General features: G+C 36.8%; 1 protein-coding gene across 1 annotated transcript in view; it reads right to left on the bottom strand.

Annotated features, from left to right (window-relative positions):
- Nucleotides 1-18482, bottom strand: part of LOC150100014 (F-box/LRR-repeat protein 4-like) — a 213813-nt gene that overhangs the window by 16277 nt on the left and 179054 nt on the right. Inside the window, exon 15 of the mRNA XM_090403195.1 lies at nucleotides 3823-3984. Coding sequence (XP_090259321.1) covers nucleotides 3852-3984 — 133 coding nt within the window. The 3' untranslated portion in view covers nucleotides 3823-3851. The remainder of the gene's footprint in view (nucleotides 1-3822; nucleotides 3985-18482) is intronic.

The following is an 18482-nucleotide window of genomic DNA, read 5'->3' as shown; positions in this document are numbered from 1 at the left end:
GGTTTTTATAGGACTAATATAGAGGAAAGATTTCAGCACTTGGCTAGAGGAGGCAGAAACAAGGACGCTTCTGGAAACTGAGTAAAAGTGAGGACTAGACTCTTCCTTGAAGGAGTATGGAATGAGTTGCCAGAATCTGTTACGAGTGTTTTTTCTATCAGTGTGTTCAAGGAGAGTTTAGATAACCTGGGTCTCTGGAATGAGTTTTCAGACTCCATGAGGTATCCATGCAATAACAACAATAATAATAAAGAAACTGTGACCTTTCATGGAAAACTGCTATGAATTTATGGATTATCTAAAGTTCATAAGATTGAAATTCCTTTATGTCATACTGTTAGTTTATTGGTGCTCCTACATATTAAATTGCTAAACTTTGGTCAAAATTAACTTCAAGTTTATAATGGAACTTAACCTTCCTACACAAAAAATACTTCTGATTTTATTATCTATGCACAACTCAGCTTCATTTAAAAGAAATTCATTGATTAATTTTGGGATAACTGTTTACTTCTCTCATAATACTCTTTTCCACCCTTTTGGCTTAAGAATTTCTTTAAACTCTATTTCTTCCCTAAACTTCCAACTTTTCAGAATGTTGACTCTGTTCTAATCAATGCAACAACTGTTCTATTATTTTCTCTCACTAATTCAACTTCCTCTTTGGAAGTACAACTTTGCACAAGCGTACTAATGCCTGATGTGGTAAGCAAAACGGAGGTGAGATGAAAGTCACTTGTTTTAAACAAGACTACAGGTCTTTAATGGTATGAAAACGTCATTGGAAAGTTCAATATTTTCTTCTCTCAAGTTTACAGTACAGAAATATAAAAATTAAATTAGAGATGAGTCCTTTTTACAAATAAATATTGCAATCAAACAGTTTGTAACAGGTCGTAACTGTACAAGATATATACAACTGTACTGTATAAAATTTCTCTTATATGTAACAGTTATATGTAATTATATATCTTATATGTAACTTCTCTTATAATAAAGAAATTTCTGCTTAAAAAAAGTAATTTTTTTTGCTATACATTTAGAAAACATTTATACATAAAATAAAACTATACATTATCCTTTTTATTTATTTATTTAATCAAAATCGGTTACCAATAAAAAAATAATGCAAGATAATCTGATATCGCTAAATAGCAGATGTCCTTCATATGTGCATAATATGCCTGCCTAGTTGGCTGAGTGATTAGTGCACCTGGTCTCCAACCAATAGGCTGTGGGTTCGAATCCCAAAATGGACATGGATGTTTGTGATTGTCTTTAGGTGGGACATGAATATCATTGCCTGGTGCAAGACCACCTTCCCACTATCAGAGGCCTGAAGCAGCATGTTTGGTCTCTGGAGCAGAATTTCCTGACTATGTAAAAAAGAAATCAAAATTACAGAAAAAAAAAACAAACCGAACTGATAAAAATAGAAAAAAAAAAATCCTTAGCCCACACGCAGTACAAAATGTACATGTACTTGCAAATAACTTTGGGAGTGGGAGCAAAAATACCCCAAATATAACGATATGTAGGCTGAAACATTGCATGATTATTTTGGTTTATATTAAATTGAAGTTATTACTCTAACATGGTGGTTGTCTCCTCTTCATCTTTCATTCCACTCATCCATCACTCTTCAGGCAAAAAACATAGTTTTCATAGCCTTGCTAGCTACACTCTTATATAGTTTTCAGGGATGACCTTTGTTCTCTACATACTGAAACATTTCAACATTTCTTTAGCATTTACTCTACAAAACCACTTTGGTAACTTGTTTCTACCATAGCCCTTGTGTTCTGCCCATTGACTATACTTTGAAGCTCACAAACCTCCAGTCATATCTTCATAGAGTACTCCACTGCCTATTTTTATCACTTGCCTCTGAAAAGTAACAAATCCTCTTCAACATTTTCCACATCCTGAAGAAGTCTAAATAAACTAAATCTGTGTGCAAGATGCTATTTATATAAATTTAATCATATCATTCAAAAGAAATTTATTTATCTGACCTTATTTTTTGATTATTAAATGGATTGCTTTCTCTATAAAGTTATTATGGTTGCTGCATATGTGGTTATGGAATCTGTAAACTGATAAAAACAACATTATTGTTTCTTAGATTAGAAGAGAAGAAAAATAATCATTGTCATGGCCAGTCCTTTGTTTTTTTTTTTTCTTTTTTGTCCAATTATGTTTACTATTTCTTAGTAAAGTATGTGAATATATTCTGTTATTTGAAATTAATTCTATTTTATTCCAAACAGAGGAATTGTTATGGAAGGCTGTACAAATTTCATAGCAATGAACAGTTTATTGATTTCAGAGTGAAGTTATGCTTTTAAATTGAATTTGCATTCATTAAGACAAATATGTATTAAATATTGCACATGATAATGAACCATCTCAAGTCATGACTCAGCTTTTGTAGAATTGTCAATTGTTTCCAATTGTTTGAAATTCAACCATCAATGGGCTCCAATTTGCATTCGAATTAAAATAACGCTTGACTTTGAACTTGATGTTTGCATTCAAAAATGTGTAAGCAGAACTAATCTAAGTTGGTATGGTTACTTGGATGGGAGAAGAAAGGTTGGCAAAAACAGCTGCTTGATGCCAAAATGACAGAAGATCCAGAGGAAGACCAAGGTCAAGGTAGATTGGGTCAGTCAGAAGTGTCTTAGAAGAACAAAATACTAGAAATGACAATATTGGCGTGATGCCAAGTAATAGACTAATTTTGAGGAAAACTGTTGATAGGATAATAATAATAATGTAAACTTAATTACGTAGGAAACTGGTGATTAATATAACACATTTGAAATAAATTCAAATACATACAAACTTCTGTTTTCAGTTGGAAGGGGAATGGAATGCTTCAAATTATAAGGTATATATCAAATTATCTAAACTAAATTAATCAAGTTATAGTGTGTCTATATACAATATATACATTAACATAATAATTTTTATCTTCAGAAGATAAATGAAAGATATTTAAGCCATTTATGCTTTGTAGATGGCATAGTTATCTTTATTTTAAATACGCATGAATTACAGACTTGTATCCATGAACTCCAAATTGCTGGCATAAAGATAAACCGAAAGACTCAAGTTATTCAGTAGCTATGTCCAGCCAGAAATAATAAAAATCAATAATGATGAAATTAAACAAGTACATTATTGCATGTACTTAGGTCAAGAGATATCAATGAAACAAAATATTATGGACAAAATAAAAAAAAAGAGCATGATGCTTGGATGGGAAGCATTTGGAAAATTACAGTCAATATTTAAAAAAAAAAAAGCCAAACTACCATTATGCCTGAAAAGAAAAGTTTTTAACCAATGCCTTTTCTTATATTGATATATGGCTGTGAAACATAGATAGACACTAAATGCAAAGGAAATTCAAAAATTACAATATAATTTAGTATAGAAAAAAGTATGCCTGGTATCACAAAAGGAATATGTGGATAAGAAATCAAACCAAAGTCTCTGACATCATAGGAAGAGTGAAACATCTGAAGTGGCAATGGGCTGAGCATGTTGCTTGAAGACAAGTTCAATAATGGACAAAAGGAGTGCTGGATTGGATTCCAGGAGAGAAAAAACAACCACGACACCAACCTAAATCATGGGAAATTGATGACATCATCAGATTTGGAGGAGAGCCATGGAAAGGCAATTTTGGAATAATCTTGGAAAGACCTTCAGCAGTGGATTGACAATGGCTGATGATGATAATTTTTATACAACAATATACAGTTAATTGTTATTGACATAGTACTGTAATTATACTTTGATAATTTTATTTACATTATTTGAAATCTTCATAATATCTTTTGTCATGATTCTTGAAAGCTCTTTTTAAAAACCACATGTGGAAATTCCTCTTTCAACTGCTGAACTGTTTGAAAGTCAATCTGTCCACAAAAAGAAACATCTAACAACTTTATCTTCTTGCACTGCGAGAGAACCCTGTAAGATTAATAACAACACTATTTCAAATTCATTATATATAACTTTGACTTATTCATAATGAAGTGCATTTCCCAAACATTATGGGCTGTAACTAAACGTTATTGTAAAACTTTTAGTGAATAATACCATGTTTAGAGAAACACATCTGGATTAAATGATATGCCTTGTTACACTTTCAATATGCTGATTTCAAGTGCTTTTAAACTGATAAACTATTAGAATAAACCAGTGGTGCACTCAGAAGGGGGCCAAGGGGCCCAGGCACCCCCCCCCCCAAAGAAAAAGGAAAAAACACTAGAAAATTTTCCAAAAATCTTTTCTTAATTAAAATTCATTTCTTTTTATTTATGTTGTGTCATGTCTTCTATTTCTCTACTACTTATGAATTAGCGATCATTGCAGATGCTCAGTCATAGGGCGTATGCGATGCGTAATGTGTATTATCAAATCATCTACTCAATTCCAGGCTCCCCCCAAGATTAAATCCTGAGTGCGCTACTGGAATAAACTGTCTCCTCCCCCCCAATTTAAGATGTTTTATGACTAGTAACTCATCTCTTGAAAATGATTAATACATCTTTTAAAGAAAATAAACTTGCTTTTCATAATTTTCAAGATCCAATTCACAGAAAAAGTGAATTTTTTTAAGTCCAGAGACTTCTTTTTTCAACCATCACCTGCACCTATACATGGTAATGGTATGCTATAGGTTTTTCTATAGCACACCATTACCATGTATAGGAGGTTGCTCCACAAAAGTTTGGACAATTTGAGTAGTATGCACAAACATGTTGCAGTATACCCTTCCACTACTATAAAGGATGAGAACTACTCTTTGTGAATAAGTATGCCAACAGCAGGCAAGCTAAGAGTCTGCATTCTTGGGTTACATGCATTTTTGTAACATCATGTTTTCGTGGTTCAACAATTTTCTTCTTAAACTGAAATGGCAAATTTTAAAGAGCAAAGAATCTGCATCATATATTGCTTTAACCTCAAAAAACTGTTCTAGAAACCCAATGAATGCTTAAGGTAGGCATTTGATGATAATGTTATAAATCAAAGGGTATTCTTGACAACCATCGATATGCATAACACCTGAAAACATTGAATTGAAAATTGTGCTTTAAATTAAAATCTGGAAAACAAAGATGGGATATAGAATTTATACTTGGTGGGGGATATAAGAGATCTTGAGGTGATGGTGGATAAAAATCTAAAATTTAGAGTACACATTGCCAAAATTGTGAGGACAACACAATGAATTCTGGGAATTATGCAGTGGAGACTGACTTGTAGAAGGAGATTCTTGTTCCATTGTATAAGGCTCTATTAGGCCACACATGAACTATTGTGCACTTTCAAAAGGACGAAGAGATGTAGATGTTGGAAAGTGTCCAGAGGCTGTAGAATGTCAAATACAAGGAAAGGTTGAGAAGATGCAATCTATAGAGTCTAGTGGATAGGAGGAAGAGGGATGATATGATATGACCTACAAGTTAGTAAGGGGTTGTTACAGGATCAATGTTGAAGAGATTTTACAGAAAATGGCGAGATATTAGGAAAAAACAAGGAGGTCATTCCTAGAAGCTGTAAATGCAGGTTTTTTTGCATGCAGAGTGGTGAATGATTGGAATGTTTACCTGAGAGTGTGGTGTCTGCAGAAAATTTGAGTGTGTTTAACGAGGAGTATGATGAACTGTGTATATGACAAAAGGACCTCCTAGATGTCATGGAGTCAAAGACGTCAAATTCGTCAGGATTATGTCACATGGAGTCAAAGACGTCAGATGAGTCTTTGACTGCATGGGGTCTTAGGGTAGTAGTAATAATAATGCACAAGGTTCCTTGTATATTGTAGGCAAACTATCATGATGTTTGTAAGACTGTATTGTAGGACTGACACACAGGACCACTCAATGCATTTTGTCAGATGTTTCAAATGTGAGATGCTCACAACATCATTATTCAACAGTTCCTGGCTTCCAAATACACAACAGTAATTTTCTCCCCCTCCTCCACACATTTACCTGACCTTTCCCCTGCAACTTTTACATGACTCAGGAGATCTAGGCAGAATTAAAGGAAGTGCTCTACATAGTTACATTTGAGGACTTCTGGGAATGCATGGAATCATAAAAAAAAAAACCATTGGAATTGCTGTATACATGCTCAAGAGGAGACTACTTTGAAAAAGACAGTGAAAACTATGATTATGGGTAAGTAACACACACACACACACACACACACACACACACACACACACACACACACACACACACTAAAGGGGACTACTACTTTGAAGGAGACAGTGGAAATTAAGAGTTTGGGTAAGTAATGTTCCATGAAAATTCATCAAAAGACAGTTTACCGAACAGCAATTCAGTGAATAAACAATTCATTGAACAACAATTTAACGAATGCCAATTCATTAAATAAACAATTTGTGAACGACAGTTCATATCATGAACAATATGTCGCAAATGCAATTGATCAAAAAACAATTCATCAATAATTTTTTGATGAATTATGAAAGAATTCTTTGAAAAATTATCAGTGAATTGTTTCTTTGATCAAGAAAGATGAATTTTCTTGAAAACTGTTGTTTTAAAGTGTTGGTAAGAATACCTAACGATATCCAAGATGTAGACAACACATGTAGGTGGTCAACGAGATGTTATAATTATTTTGTTGTTTCTGTGGAGGCTTCTGTGGTTAAGAAGTTCAATATAGTTATTCCAGTTTTGTGACCACATGTTTATTAAAGAAAACTGTTTTTAAAAACTAAACAAGTATTAAAAAAACAACACCCAACAAATTTCTTTAGTCGTAAGACTAACTTCTTCAGGGGTAAAGAGGCCTAACAGTTTAAAACACAAACTATAAGAAATTATGAAAAAACAAGTTCATTTGTTGGTATTATATCAAAAAAGTTTGTTAAAAAACCGAATAACACATCTGTACAACCGTTAATGCATGTTAGCTGGAGACAATGCTATTTGTTGTCGTGTTCTGTGGTTCACGCTCACTCTGTCCGAGGTCTGAAATTGGTAAATTTTTAATAAATGATAACCAAATTTGATTTAAAACCAAACCTTGGTTTTTGTTGCATTGAGTAGGCATTTTAATCATATTTGCTGCTTCTTTGAATTTTTTTGTGAAACAATTCTTATCCATATAGAACATGTTTGTTCTATCCCAGAGTACATCATGACCGGTAGAGGTTGTGTGAAATGCCAATCCCAATTTATGTTCTCTCTTATATTTTACGTCCTTTTGATGTTCGTTCATGCGGATTTCTCCTGATCTCCCCATCTGGCCCACATAGCAGATGCCACAGGAACAGTGAATATTATACACCTCTGGTTTTTTCATTGGGTGATGTGGAGGTTTCGGAGGATGAAGAGATCTTGATATTTTTTCAAGCGGCAGGAAAGTCACTTTTATGTTGTATTTGTAGAGAAGTTTGGCTAGTTTATCTGTTACATTCTTTCTTGATATAAGGAAGGGTGACTGCATTCTTGAAATCTTGTTTATTTAAGTTTCTTGTAGGTGTTGTATTGAGAATTTTCTTAATTAACTTAGTATTGTAACCATTCAGTTGTAGGATATGTGTTAAATGTTGTATTTCTTCTTTCCGTTTTTCTTCTGTACTGGGGATGTTGTATGCTTTATCCCTTAAAGTTTTTATTAGGCATATTTTTTTCTTGAGGTGGTGATGTGAAGTAACATGCAGAAATCTTCCTGTGTTTGTTGGTTTTCTATAGATGGAAAATGATAATCTGTTTTTTCTTTCATTTATTTCTATAAGGATGTCTAGGAAAGGAAGTTTTTTATTTTCTTCTAGTTCCAGAGTGAATTTTATGTTAGAATGTAAGTTATTAAGATAGTCTTGAAATGTAGTCAGTTCTAGTGCTATTTCTGGCCAAATGATGAAGATATCATTGCAAACATTGCATAAAAAACACGTTCTTCCTTTATCAAGACAAACTCTGGGAACAAAAAAGAAGGACTAGCAATGGGTTCACCCCTCTCACCAGCTTTAGCAACTCTCTACATGGAAAATTTTAAAAATAATGCTTTACAAAACTGGCACAAAAAAACAAAAATATGGCTCCGCTATGTGGATGATATCTTTCCTGCTGCTTGAAAAAATATCAAGATCTCTTCATCCTCTGAAATCTCTGCATCATCCAATGAAAAAACCAGGGGTTTATTTTATTATTATTATTTTATATAATAATAAAAAAAAAAGAAAAAAGACAAACAGAGAAACAACTTAAATCAATTACTACATGGCCCTGAAGAAACAGTAAAAAAATTACCACACACACACACACACACACACACACCACTCTGGCCGATAGTCGAAGGTATAGACAGCCAAAATTATCACCTAGCCAAGAAATTAGCAGCAACATTCAAGGAGTTGGTAGGTCATTCCTCCTCCTATATCAGAAACACACAACACTTCATAACCATAATCAAAGAATTACATTAGAAAAAGATGATTTTTAGTCAGTTCTGACATCTCTGCCCTCTTTAGGAATGTCCCAATCAATGACACAATACTTCTTATACAGAACAAATTCCCTTCAGATGTCATGGCACTCTTTGCACATGTATTATGCTCTGGTTATTTTGAATGGCAAAACGCTTTCTACCTACAAAAACAAGGCACAGCCATGGGTTTGCCATTATCCTCCCCCTATTGCTAACTTTTATATGGAACATAATGAGCAACATGCCCTAGATTCCTCTCCTTTAAAACCCAAAGTCTGACTTAGATATGTTGACGATGTTTTCGTGATCTGGCCCCATGACCACCAGACCCTAGACACTTTCCTTAGCCACCTAAACAAACAACACAAATGCATACAGTTCACAATTGAAATTCAAAAACAGATACACTTCTGTTTCTAGATACACTTGTAACACGTCTTCCTTCTGACAGTCTTTCCTTCACCGTTTGCCGGAAATTGACACATACTGGCCAATATACACACATAAACTCCTACCACCACCCAACACAAAAACTAGGTGGCATTAATACTCTTAAAAAAAAAAAAAAAACCAGGGCTTTGAAGATCTGCTCCAATGAACAAGTGCTGAAAGACAAATTTAAAGTTATCAGCAATACTTTTCTAAAAAATGGTTCCAGCCAAAACACTACTAACAAAATTCTCTACAAGACTTCAATAAAAAACAGGGATAAATAAAACTACAATAAAACTATAACTATTTCTTACATTAAAGGGACATCAGATAAAATAAAAGAATACTACAGAAATACAACCTTAAAGCCACCTTTAAACCTTCTGCAAAATTAAAAAGCTTACTCAACTCATCCAAAGACCCACTCCATCCGCAGGCCCACCCTGGAATATAATGTATTTATTGCACCTGTAATATACCACATGTAGGGGAAACTGAATGCATAATTCCTATCAGACAAAAGAAATATAAATGACACATTAAATATAATAACTATGGTGAAGCTGGCCTTTCTGATCATACCCTGTGAACACTTTACATAGAATTGACTGGAAAAGCATCAGTTGTTTACATCACACCAAAACATGGTATGAACGCAAATTTAAGGAAGCCTGTGAGATTTTTATCAATCACCCCAATCTGAACAATAATGATGGTCTAAAAATCCCAAGCATATGAAAGGCACATATTCTACCCATGGAACCTTTCTTCCTAAGAGTTAACTATAAACAGGACTGTAGATAAGCCAGAATCCTAAATCCAATATAACAATTGTAATGTTAAAAACAGGACATCATTGTTACTGTAAGAAAACTATCTATAAGAAAGAATGTTTCTCTCATGTTATCTTAAATAGAATTTAGCTTTGATGTACTTTCTAAATAATTAATTTGTAATTTTATCTGTATTTTTTTTTCTGTCACTAGAGGTCATGCCAATAGAATAACTGGTGATCAAATCATTATTTCTTTAACTTACTGTGTGAAATGTAACTCGGCTTGTCCTTGTATATTTGTAAATACTCCAGATGATGACCTTGATATTAAGGTCGAAACATCGGGAAATTAAAATAGTTATTTATAACACGGTTGTGAAGTCCATAATTTCTAAAATAAATGCTGTTCACTGTGCAACACTAAAAGAAAGGAGCCTCCATAGTTCAGTTGGGATAAATGAAGAAGCCCTTTAGTTTGAAAGGGCTTCTTCATTTATAATTTGAAAGGGCTGAGCAATGGCATGAAGGATTTTTTTTATCAGTCCTCTTCAAACTGAAGATGAGTTATCTGGTCTCATATGGAGATGGCTGGATTTTACTCTCTGAAACTTGGGCGTTTCATCTTGGAAACTGGTCCCTATGCGCGCGCACACACACATCTATGGACATAACACATTTACCGGATAAGGAAGACAAAGGGAAACATCTTGTTCTCTAATTATTCCCTAGTTTAATAGCACTGCTACCCCACTAACCATTCAGTTGAGGAGAGAAGGGGAAATAATAATTATAATAATTATTATTTCCCCTTCTAGGAGAAGGAGAAATAATAATTATTATAATTATTATTTCCCCTTCTTTTTAGGAGAAGAGGAAATAATTTAGGAGAAGGGGAAATAATAATTATAATAATTCTCATAGAAAGGCTTAGACGTTGGTTATGCATTTTCACTATATTATTTCAGGAAATTACAACGTACTAGGATATACATTAAAATAAATTTTAATATATTTCTATATTTCGGCAACGTCACGCTGCCATTTTCAAGAACTTAGGTACAAGATATGTGCACGCAGACAAAGCAAAAACAATAAATAAGAAGAATGAAGCTATTATTTCTCCTAAAGTCCTGATGGTGCCCTCTAGCGGGCGATGTTGGTATTCTTGGGCGATTGGGCTGAAGGTCTTCTGATGTAGGTTTCCCAAATTTGAGGAAGTCTCATGCAGCCAAATTTGTTGAGGTTAGGCTCGTTTCTTAGGGCTGAAGCTGATTCTATGAAAAGCCTTTCATATCTGTATTTGCTATGGTGTATTATCCTGGCTTTTTTCCACCGTATTCTATGGCAGGTATCCAGAGCATGGTCAGCAAGACCAGAGTGGCCGTATTGGTGAAACCGGATGTAGTCCTTGTGTTCTGAAATTCTGATATTTGCTGTCCTGCCTGTTTGGCCGAAGTAGGACAGCTTACAACTGCAAGGGACCTAGTACACACCAGGTAGGTCTAGGGAAGGAGGTTGGTCTTTTGTTGTGCGGATCAGGGATGCCAATTTTTTATATGGTTTGTAACAAGAAGTTATGTTTTTTTAGGATTTTTTTGATTTTTTTTGAGGTGCCTCGGATGTAAGGTATGGTGATGGATTTAGAGTAATCCTTGTTGTGAGGGGGAGGGGGGGGGTTGTGGTTTACTGGTTTTAATATTTTTTGGATTTTTTTGGGGGGGTAGCCATTGGCTGAGAACGTGGTTTCGTTCTGTGGTTAGGGCACTGTCATTCGAGCAGATAAGTTTAGCCCTGTTGTGTAGTGTCTTAATGACTCCATATTGTTGTGAGGGGGTGGTGGGATTGTTGGTGAACGTATCTGCCTGTATGGGTGGGTTTTCTATATACTGAGAAAACCAAGGTTCCATCAGGCTGGCGGGTGACTAGTGTGTCTAAGAACGGAATGCAGTTGTTTTTTTCCTCTTCCAGGGTGAATTTGATTCTGGGGTGTTGGTTGTTTAAGTGTGTTAAGAAGGAGGAGTGCATCGGAGCCATGTGGCCAAATAGCGAATACATCATCTACATAGCAAAGCCAAATGGTTGGTTTTTGTGGGGCAGAGTTCAAGGCTTGCTCTTCAAAAGTCTCTATAAAAGTTGGTCAAGGGTGGGGAGAGTGGAGAACCCATGGCTGTCCCCTCTATTTGTTTGTAGAATTTTCCTTGCCAAACAAAATAGCCTGAGTTCATTGTGAACTGAAATAGGGCTGTGATATCGGGAGGAAATTTAGCTTGGATTAGCTCTAAGGATTCTTTGAGAGGGACATTCGTAAATAAGGAGGAGACATCAAAACTGACCATTATGTCAGTGTGTTTGAGTGTAAGGTTTTCTATGCTGGCTTTGAAGTGGGCTGAGTTTTTTTTTATGTATGAAGGTGTGTTGCCAGTATAGTGTGAGAGAGCTTTGGCCAAATGTTTAGCTAGTTTATATGTGGGGGAATCAATGCCATCCACTATGGGATGTAATGGCACATTTTCCTTGTGAATTTTTGGGAGTCCATAAATACGGGGGGGGGGGGTATGGAGTTATATGGTTTTAGTTTGTTGGTGATTTCCTCAGGCCAAGAAGTGACCTTCTTAAGGAGCCTGTGGAGTTTTCTAATTTGTGAGTTGGTGAGATTGTATTCGATAGGAAGGTAAGTGGCACGATCTAACAATAGAGATTTCAGCTTACCTGTGTAATCTTTTTGGTTCAGCACTACCGTGGCATTCCCTTTGTCAGCTTTGGTGATTATTATTTTCTTGTTTTTCTTTAATTCTAATAGCGATTTAATTTCTTTACTGGGCATGTTGGTTTTAGGTGGTTTGGCTTTGGTCAGAACACAAGCTACATCCAGTCGAATATCATTGGTGACGTGGCTTGGGAGGTATCGGATCCCCCGTTCAATCCGTATCATGATATCCTCAGCAGGTATTCTTTTGGGCGCAATGGCGAAGTTGTGGCCACGTGCGAGGGCATCGAGTGCTTCAGGTTTCACACTTAGTGACGACAGATTCACTACCGTATTGGTAGGAAGTTGCGGTTTAGAGATCGCGACCTTTTTTAAATTTTTGAATTTTTTGATGTGTCGGTCTCGGACTAATTTAAACTCTTTCTCTGCTGCAGTGCACGAGATGTCGCGTAAAATCGACCAAATTTCGTGGCTTAAGGTGCTTGAAAGGTCATCTTCGAGTGCCTGTATAGCTGAGTTAGCTTCACTCAGGAAACGGCGAGTGGCAGCAATTTGTTCTCTGAGTAAGGCTTGGCTGGCCGTTTTTACACAGGTAAGCTGAAATCTGTATTGTTAGATCGTGCCACTTACCTCCCTATCGAATACAATCTCACCAACTCACAAATTAGAAAACTCCACAGGCTCCTTAAGAAGGTCACTTCTTGGCCTGAGGAAATCACCAACAAACTAAAACCATATAACTCCATACCCCCCCCCCCCCCCCCCGTATTTATGGACTCCCAAAAATTCACAAGGAAAATGTACCATTACGTCCCATAGTAGATGGCATTGATTCCCTCACATATAAACTAGCTAAACATTTGGCCAAAGCTCTCTCACACTATACTGGCTACACACCTTCATACATAAAAAACTCAGCCCACTTCAAAACCAGCATAGAAAACCTTACACTCAAACACATAATGGTCAGTTTTGATGTCTCCTCCTTATTTACGAATGTCCCTCTGAAAGAATCCTTAGAGCTAATCCAAGCTAAATTTCCTCCTGATATCACAGCCCTATTTCAGTTCACAATGAACTCAGGCTATTTTGTTTGGCAAGGAAAAATCTACAAACAAATAGAGGGGACAGCCATGGGTTCTCCACTCTCCCCACCCTTGGCCAACTTTTATATGGATACTTTTGAAGAGAAAGCCTTGAACTCTTCCCCACAAAAACCAACCATTTGGCTTCGCTATGTAGATGATGTATTCGCTATTTGGCCACATGGCTCCGATGTGCTCCTCTCCTTCTTAACACACTTAAACAACCAACACCCCAGAATCAAATTCACCCTGGAAGAGGAAAAAAACAACTGCATTCCGTTCTTAGACACACTAGTCACCCGCCAGCCTGATGGAACCTTGGTTTTCTCAGTATATAGAAAACCCACCCATATAGGCAGATACATCCACCAACAATCCCCCCCCCTCACAACAATATGGAGTCATTAAGACACTACACAACAGGGCTAAACTTATCTGCTCGAATGACAATGTCCTAACCACAGAACGAAACCACATCCTCAACACGTTCTCAGCCAATGGCTACCCCCCCCCCCCCAAATCCAAAAAATATTAAAACCAGTAAACCACACCCCCCCCTCCCCCTCACAACAAGGATTACTCTAAATCCATCACCATACCTTACATCAGAGGCACCTCAGAAAAAATCACAAAAATCCTAAAAAAAACATAACATAACTTCTTGTTACAAAGTATATAAAAAATTGGCATCCCTGATCCACTCAACAAAAGACCAACCTCCCCCCCCCCTAGACCTACCTGGTGTGTACCAGGTCCCTTGCAGCTGTAAGCTGTCCTACTTCGGCCAAACAGGCAGGACAGCAAATATCAGAATTTCAGAACACAAGGACTACATCCGGTTTCACCAATACAGCCACTCTGGTCTTGCTGACCATGCTCTGGATACCTGCCATAGAATACAGTGGAAAAAAGCCAGGATAATACACCGTAGCAAATACAGATATGAAAGGCTTTTCATAGAATCAGCTTCAGCCCTAAGAAACGAGCCTAACCTCAACAAATTTGGCTGCATGAGACTTCCTTAAATTTGGGAAACCTACATCAGAAGACCTTCAGCCCAATCGCCCAAGAATACCAACATCGCCCGCTAGAGGGCACCATCAGGACTTTAGGAGAAATAATAGCTTCATTCTTCTTACTCATTTATTGTTTTTGCTGTGCTTGCGTGCACGTATCTTGTACCTAAGTTCTTGAAAATGGCAGCGTGACCTTACCGAAATATAGAAATATATTAAAATTTATTTTAATATATATCCTAGTACGTTGTAATTTCCTGAAATAATATAGTGAAAATAATTATAATAATTAAGATTTTTTAACAAAATCTTTTCCAGATTGTCTAAATTACACATAAAATACACAAAATGCATACTGACTGAAAGGAATATCCTACAAACGCACACCACATGTCCACACAACATTAACATATAAAAAGTGAATATCATACTATGCTTCAGTTACATCACATCCATTAAAAACTGCAGTTCTTTTTAATAAATATACTTCACTTCACATGTCTTATAATTCATTTTTCAATGAATTGCTTTTTGATTAATTGCTTTTTTGATAAATTGCCTTTCGGTGAATTTTATTTTCTAGATATCTTAAGTAATGCCAGGGGAACGGTCGTATATTCAGGGAGCTCCCGAAAGCTAAGTACAATTTTGAATGGAAATTAGAATAAATGTTAAAAATCATAACGTAATATTGTCTAAATTTGGTAGCTTGTTGTGTCTGTGTGATTTTGGTGTAAATTCCGTAAATTAATTTAGTCTTTAACGATACGTTTCATATATTTGAATATGGCGCCAATGCGACGTAAGATAATGGCGTCCAAAAATACGACGCCATTGTTCAAAAACTGTAGTGTGAGAGAGTTTGTCCGGTGTGATGTGTGTGGAATGTATGCATTCCCGAATGAGTCTGGAGTATGGGTTGAAAGTGATAGTGGTGGGAGAATGTGTAGAAAGTGTATGCAAAGTGAGGAGTCGAAGTATGTGTCAGGTTGTGAGACAGTTATGGTCGAAGAAAGCCAGAATGCGAGTGAAAATAGTGGCTCGATAGGGAATTGCAGTGTACAAGATGGCAATGTGAGCGGTGATCTAAGAAAGAGTGAGAGCAATTATACAGAAAGAGAAAATGGTTTGAATGATAAAAAAAATGAGGAATTATTTGTAGGAAGTGAGATCGCTAGGCTGCGCGCAGTGATACAAGATGCGCAGCGGCAATTAGAGCACCTGCAAAACTCTTTCCAGAGTGATTCGGCTAACGGAAATAAACAGCGTGGGCGAGTTTCCGAAATGAAGGATAGAGTATTGTATGGTGACTCGTTATTAAGAGGAGTAATAGATGGGAGTGTAACTAAATCGTACTTGCCGGGTGCGAAATTTAAGGATGTAAGTGAGAGCATTAGAGTGCAAAAACAGAGGGTGAAAGAAATAACTATTGTGGCTGGTACGAATGAATTGAAAGGTGATAAATTTTTTATGAGAGAGGACTTGAAAGTATTGTTAAAGGTAGCGAAAGAAAAGAGTGACAGAGTTAGAATGGTGAGTCTGTTACCGCGGTATGACAGAGAGGAGTTTAGAAGGAGGGCCATAATCGCAAATGATATTATGCGCAGGTTATGCGGACGGTGTGGTGTGGAATTTGTGGACGTGTGGAATGAGTTTGATGGGCGAAAGGACTTATACAAGATGGATGGACTGCATTTGAATGGACTTGGTGTGCGGAGACTGGAAAAAGTGTTGCTGAATGAAGTGAAAATGGATGTGCAGAACCAGGGAAACTAGAACTACCAAGGAGGGGGGGAAGTGGATATCCAGACATCAGTGAGACAGTTGAGTGTAAAAATGTATATAATGTACCTGAGCCAGTAATAAGGACAAAAAATGGGAATGGGATATTTAGAATAACGCATCAAGATAGGGGTGGGACAAAGGGAACACTGCAATTCATGTATACTAATGCCAGGAGTATTAGGAACAAGAAGGAAGAATTTTTGGCCTTGATTGGCTCTTCCTGGCCACAGGTTATTGGCATTAGTGAAACATGGCTGACGGAAGATGATATAGTTAGTGGGATAGAATGTGTAGGTTATAGTATGTTTAGGAGGGACAGAGAAAATAAAATTGGGGGAGGGGTGTTATTGATGATAGCTGATGAACTGCAGCCAAGGAGAATTGAAGTATTGCAGGATAGTGAAAGGAGCTCATTTGAGGCTATTTGGTGTGAGATTGATACTGGCAGAATAAAATATACAGTTGGGTGCTGCTATAGACCAGGTGATGGAATAGATGGTGGAGATGGTATGCATAAACAAATTGATGAAATGAGTGGAAGGAGGGTAATTATTATGGGGGATTTCAACTATGGTAACATTGATTGGAAGGAGGAGAGGACACATGTGAGGAAGGAAATGGATTTTATTCAATTATTAAGGGATAACTATCTGAAACAGCATGTAATTCAAAATACTAGGGGTGTGAGAGTGCTTGACCTGGTAATAGTATCTGAGAATTTGACTGTAATGAATATGACCATGTTGCCACCTATTGGTGAGAGTGATCATAAGGTCTTGACCTGGGAGGTGGCTAAAGGTGTGAAATTTGTGATTAAGACAGGGTATATGTGGAATTACCGTGCTGGCAAGTATGACAAGCTTAGGAGATTGCTTGGATCAGTGCCATGGCATGTACAACTGCAAGGGCTGGACGTCGATAGAGCATGGGAAGTGATCAAAGAGCATTTACAAGAGGTTATGACTGATTATATACCTAAGGTCCGAATAGTGAAACAAGGAGGGGTTAAATGGATGAATAACACCATTAAGCTTGAGCTGCAAAAAAAGAAACAACTATGGAGGGAATTTAAAGAAAGGGGTGACCTGCAGGCACACGAACGGTATAAAGTACAGGCTAGAAGGGTAACGAGTGTGGTAAAAACAGCAAAAGCCGATTATGAAAGGAAACTAGCTATGCAAGCAAAAGAGAATCCCAAACAGTTCTTTCAATATGCTGCAAGCAAGAGAAAAACTATACATGGCAAAATGATTTTAAGGAATGATGATGGTAAAGAGTTCACTGAACCAGTCGATATAGTGGAGTTACTGAACGCGCACTTTGCAAAAGTATATCATCCAGGTGGTGACGTTGAAAAAATGAAGGAACCATTAGTTTATATGGGAATTGTGATGAATGAAGTGGAGGTGAATAGTCTATTACAGAACCTTAATGTGAATACATCTGTGGGATTGGATGGTATACCGGCACGGGTCTTGCATGAAGCGGCTAATGAATTATCAGTGCCCTTGACCATGTTGTTTAATCTGAGTCTCAGGTCTGGCTTAGTCCTGAAGGCGTGGAAAGAGGGGAAAATAGTTCCACTGCATAAAGGAGGATCCAAGACTATGGTTGCAAATTACCGACCGATCAGCATATCAGGAGTCGTTGTCAAGGTCTTGGAGAAAGTAGTCAAGGGAAAAATACAGGAATGGATTGATGAAAATGAGATACTGTACAGAGGACAGCATGGCTTTGTGAAGGGTAGATCATGCCTCAGTAACTTGCTCAAGTTTTATAACAGGGTGACGGCTGAACTGGATAAGGGAAATGGGTTTACAGTGATACTACTGGACCTGGCAAAGGCGTTTGACAGGATACCACATGGAATTCTAATCCGTAAACTACAACATATGGGAATGGATATAGGGTTGGTGAGATGGATAGCTGGGTGGTTGATGGAGAGATATCAAAGAGTAGTTTATTCAGGAGTAGAGTCCAAAAAACGGCCTGTGACTAGTGGTGTGCCACAGGGTTCTGTTCTTGGACCACTGCTGTTTAATCTGTTCATTAACGATATAGGGAATGGTCTAAGTGGGACAGTTCATTTGTTCGCTGATGATGCAAAGTTGGGTAGGGCGATAGTGAATGCAGAAGATGTCAAAGTCTTGCAAGATGACTTAGATAGATTGGAGTTCTGGACTAAGGAGAAT

Source organism: Typopeltis vanoorti, chromosome 13 (assembly GCF_054136105.1).
Source record: "Typopeltis vanoorti isolate ZY-2024b chromosome 13, IOZ_Tvanoo_1.0, whole genome shotgun sequence".
Taxonomy (NCBI): domain Eukaryota; kingdom Metazoa; phylum Arthropoda; class Arachnida; order Uropygi; family Thelyphonidae; genus Typopeltis; species Typopeltis vanoorti.
Note: the sequence above shows the minus strand (reverse complement) of the source record. Positions and strands in the feature narration are given on the sequence as shown.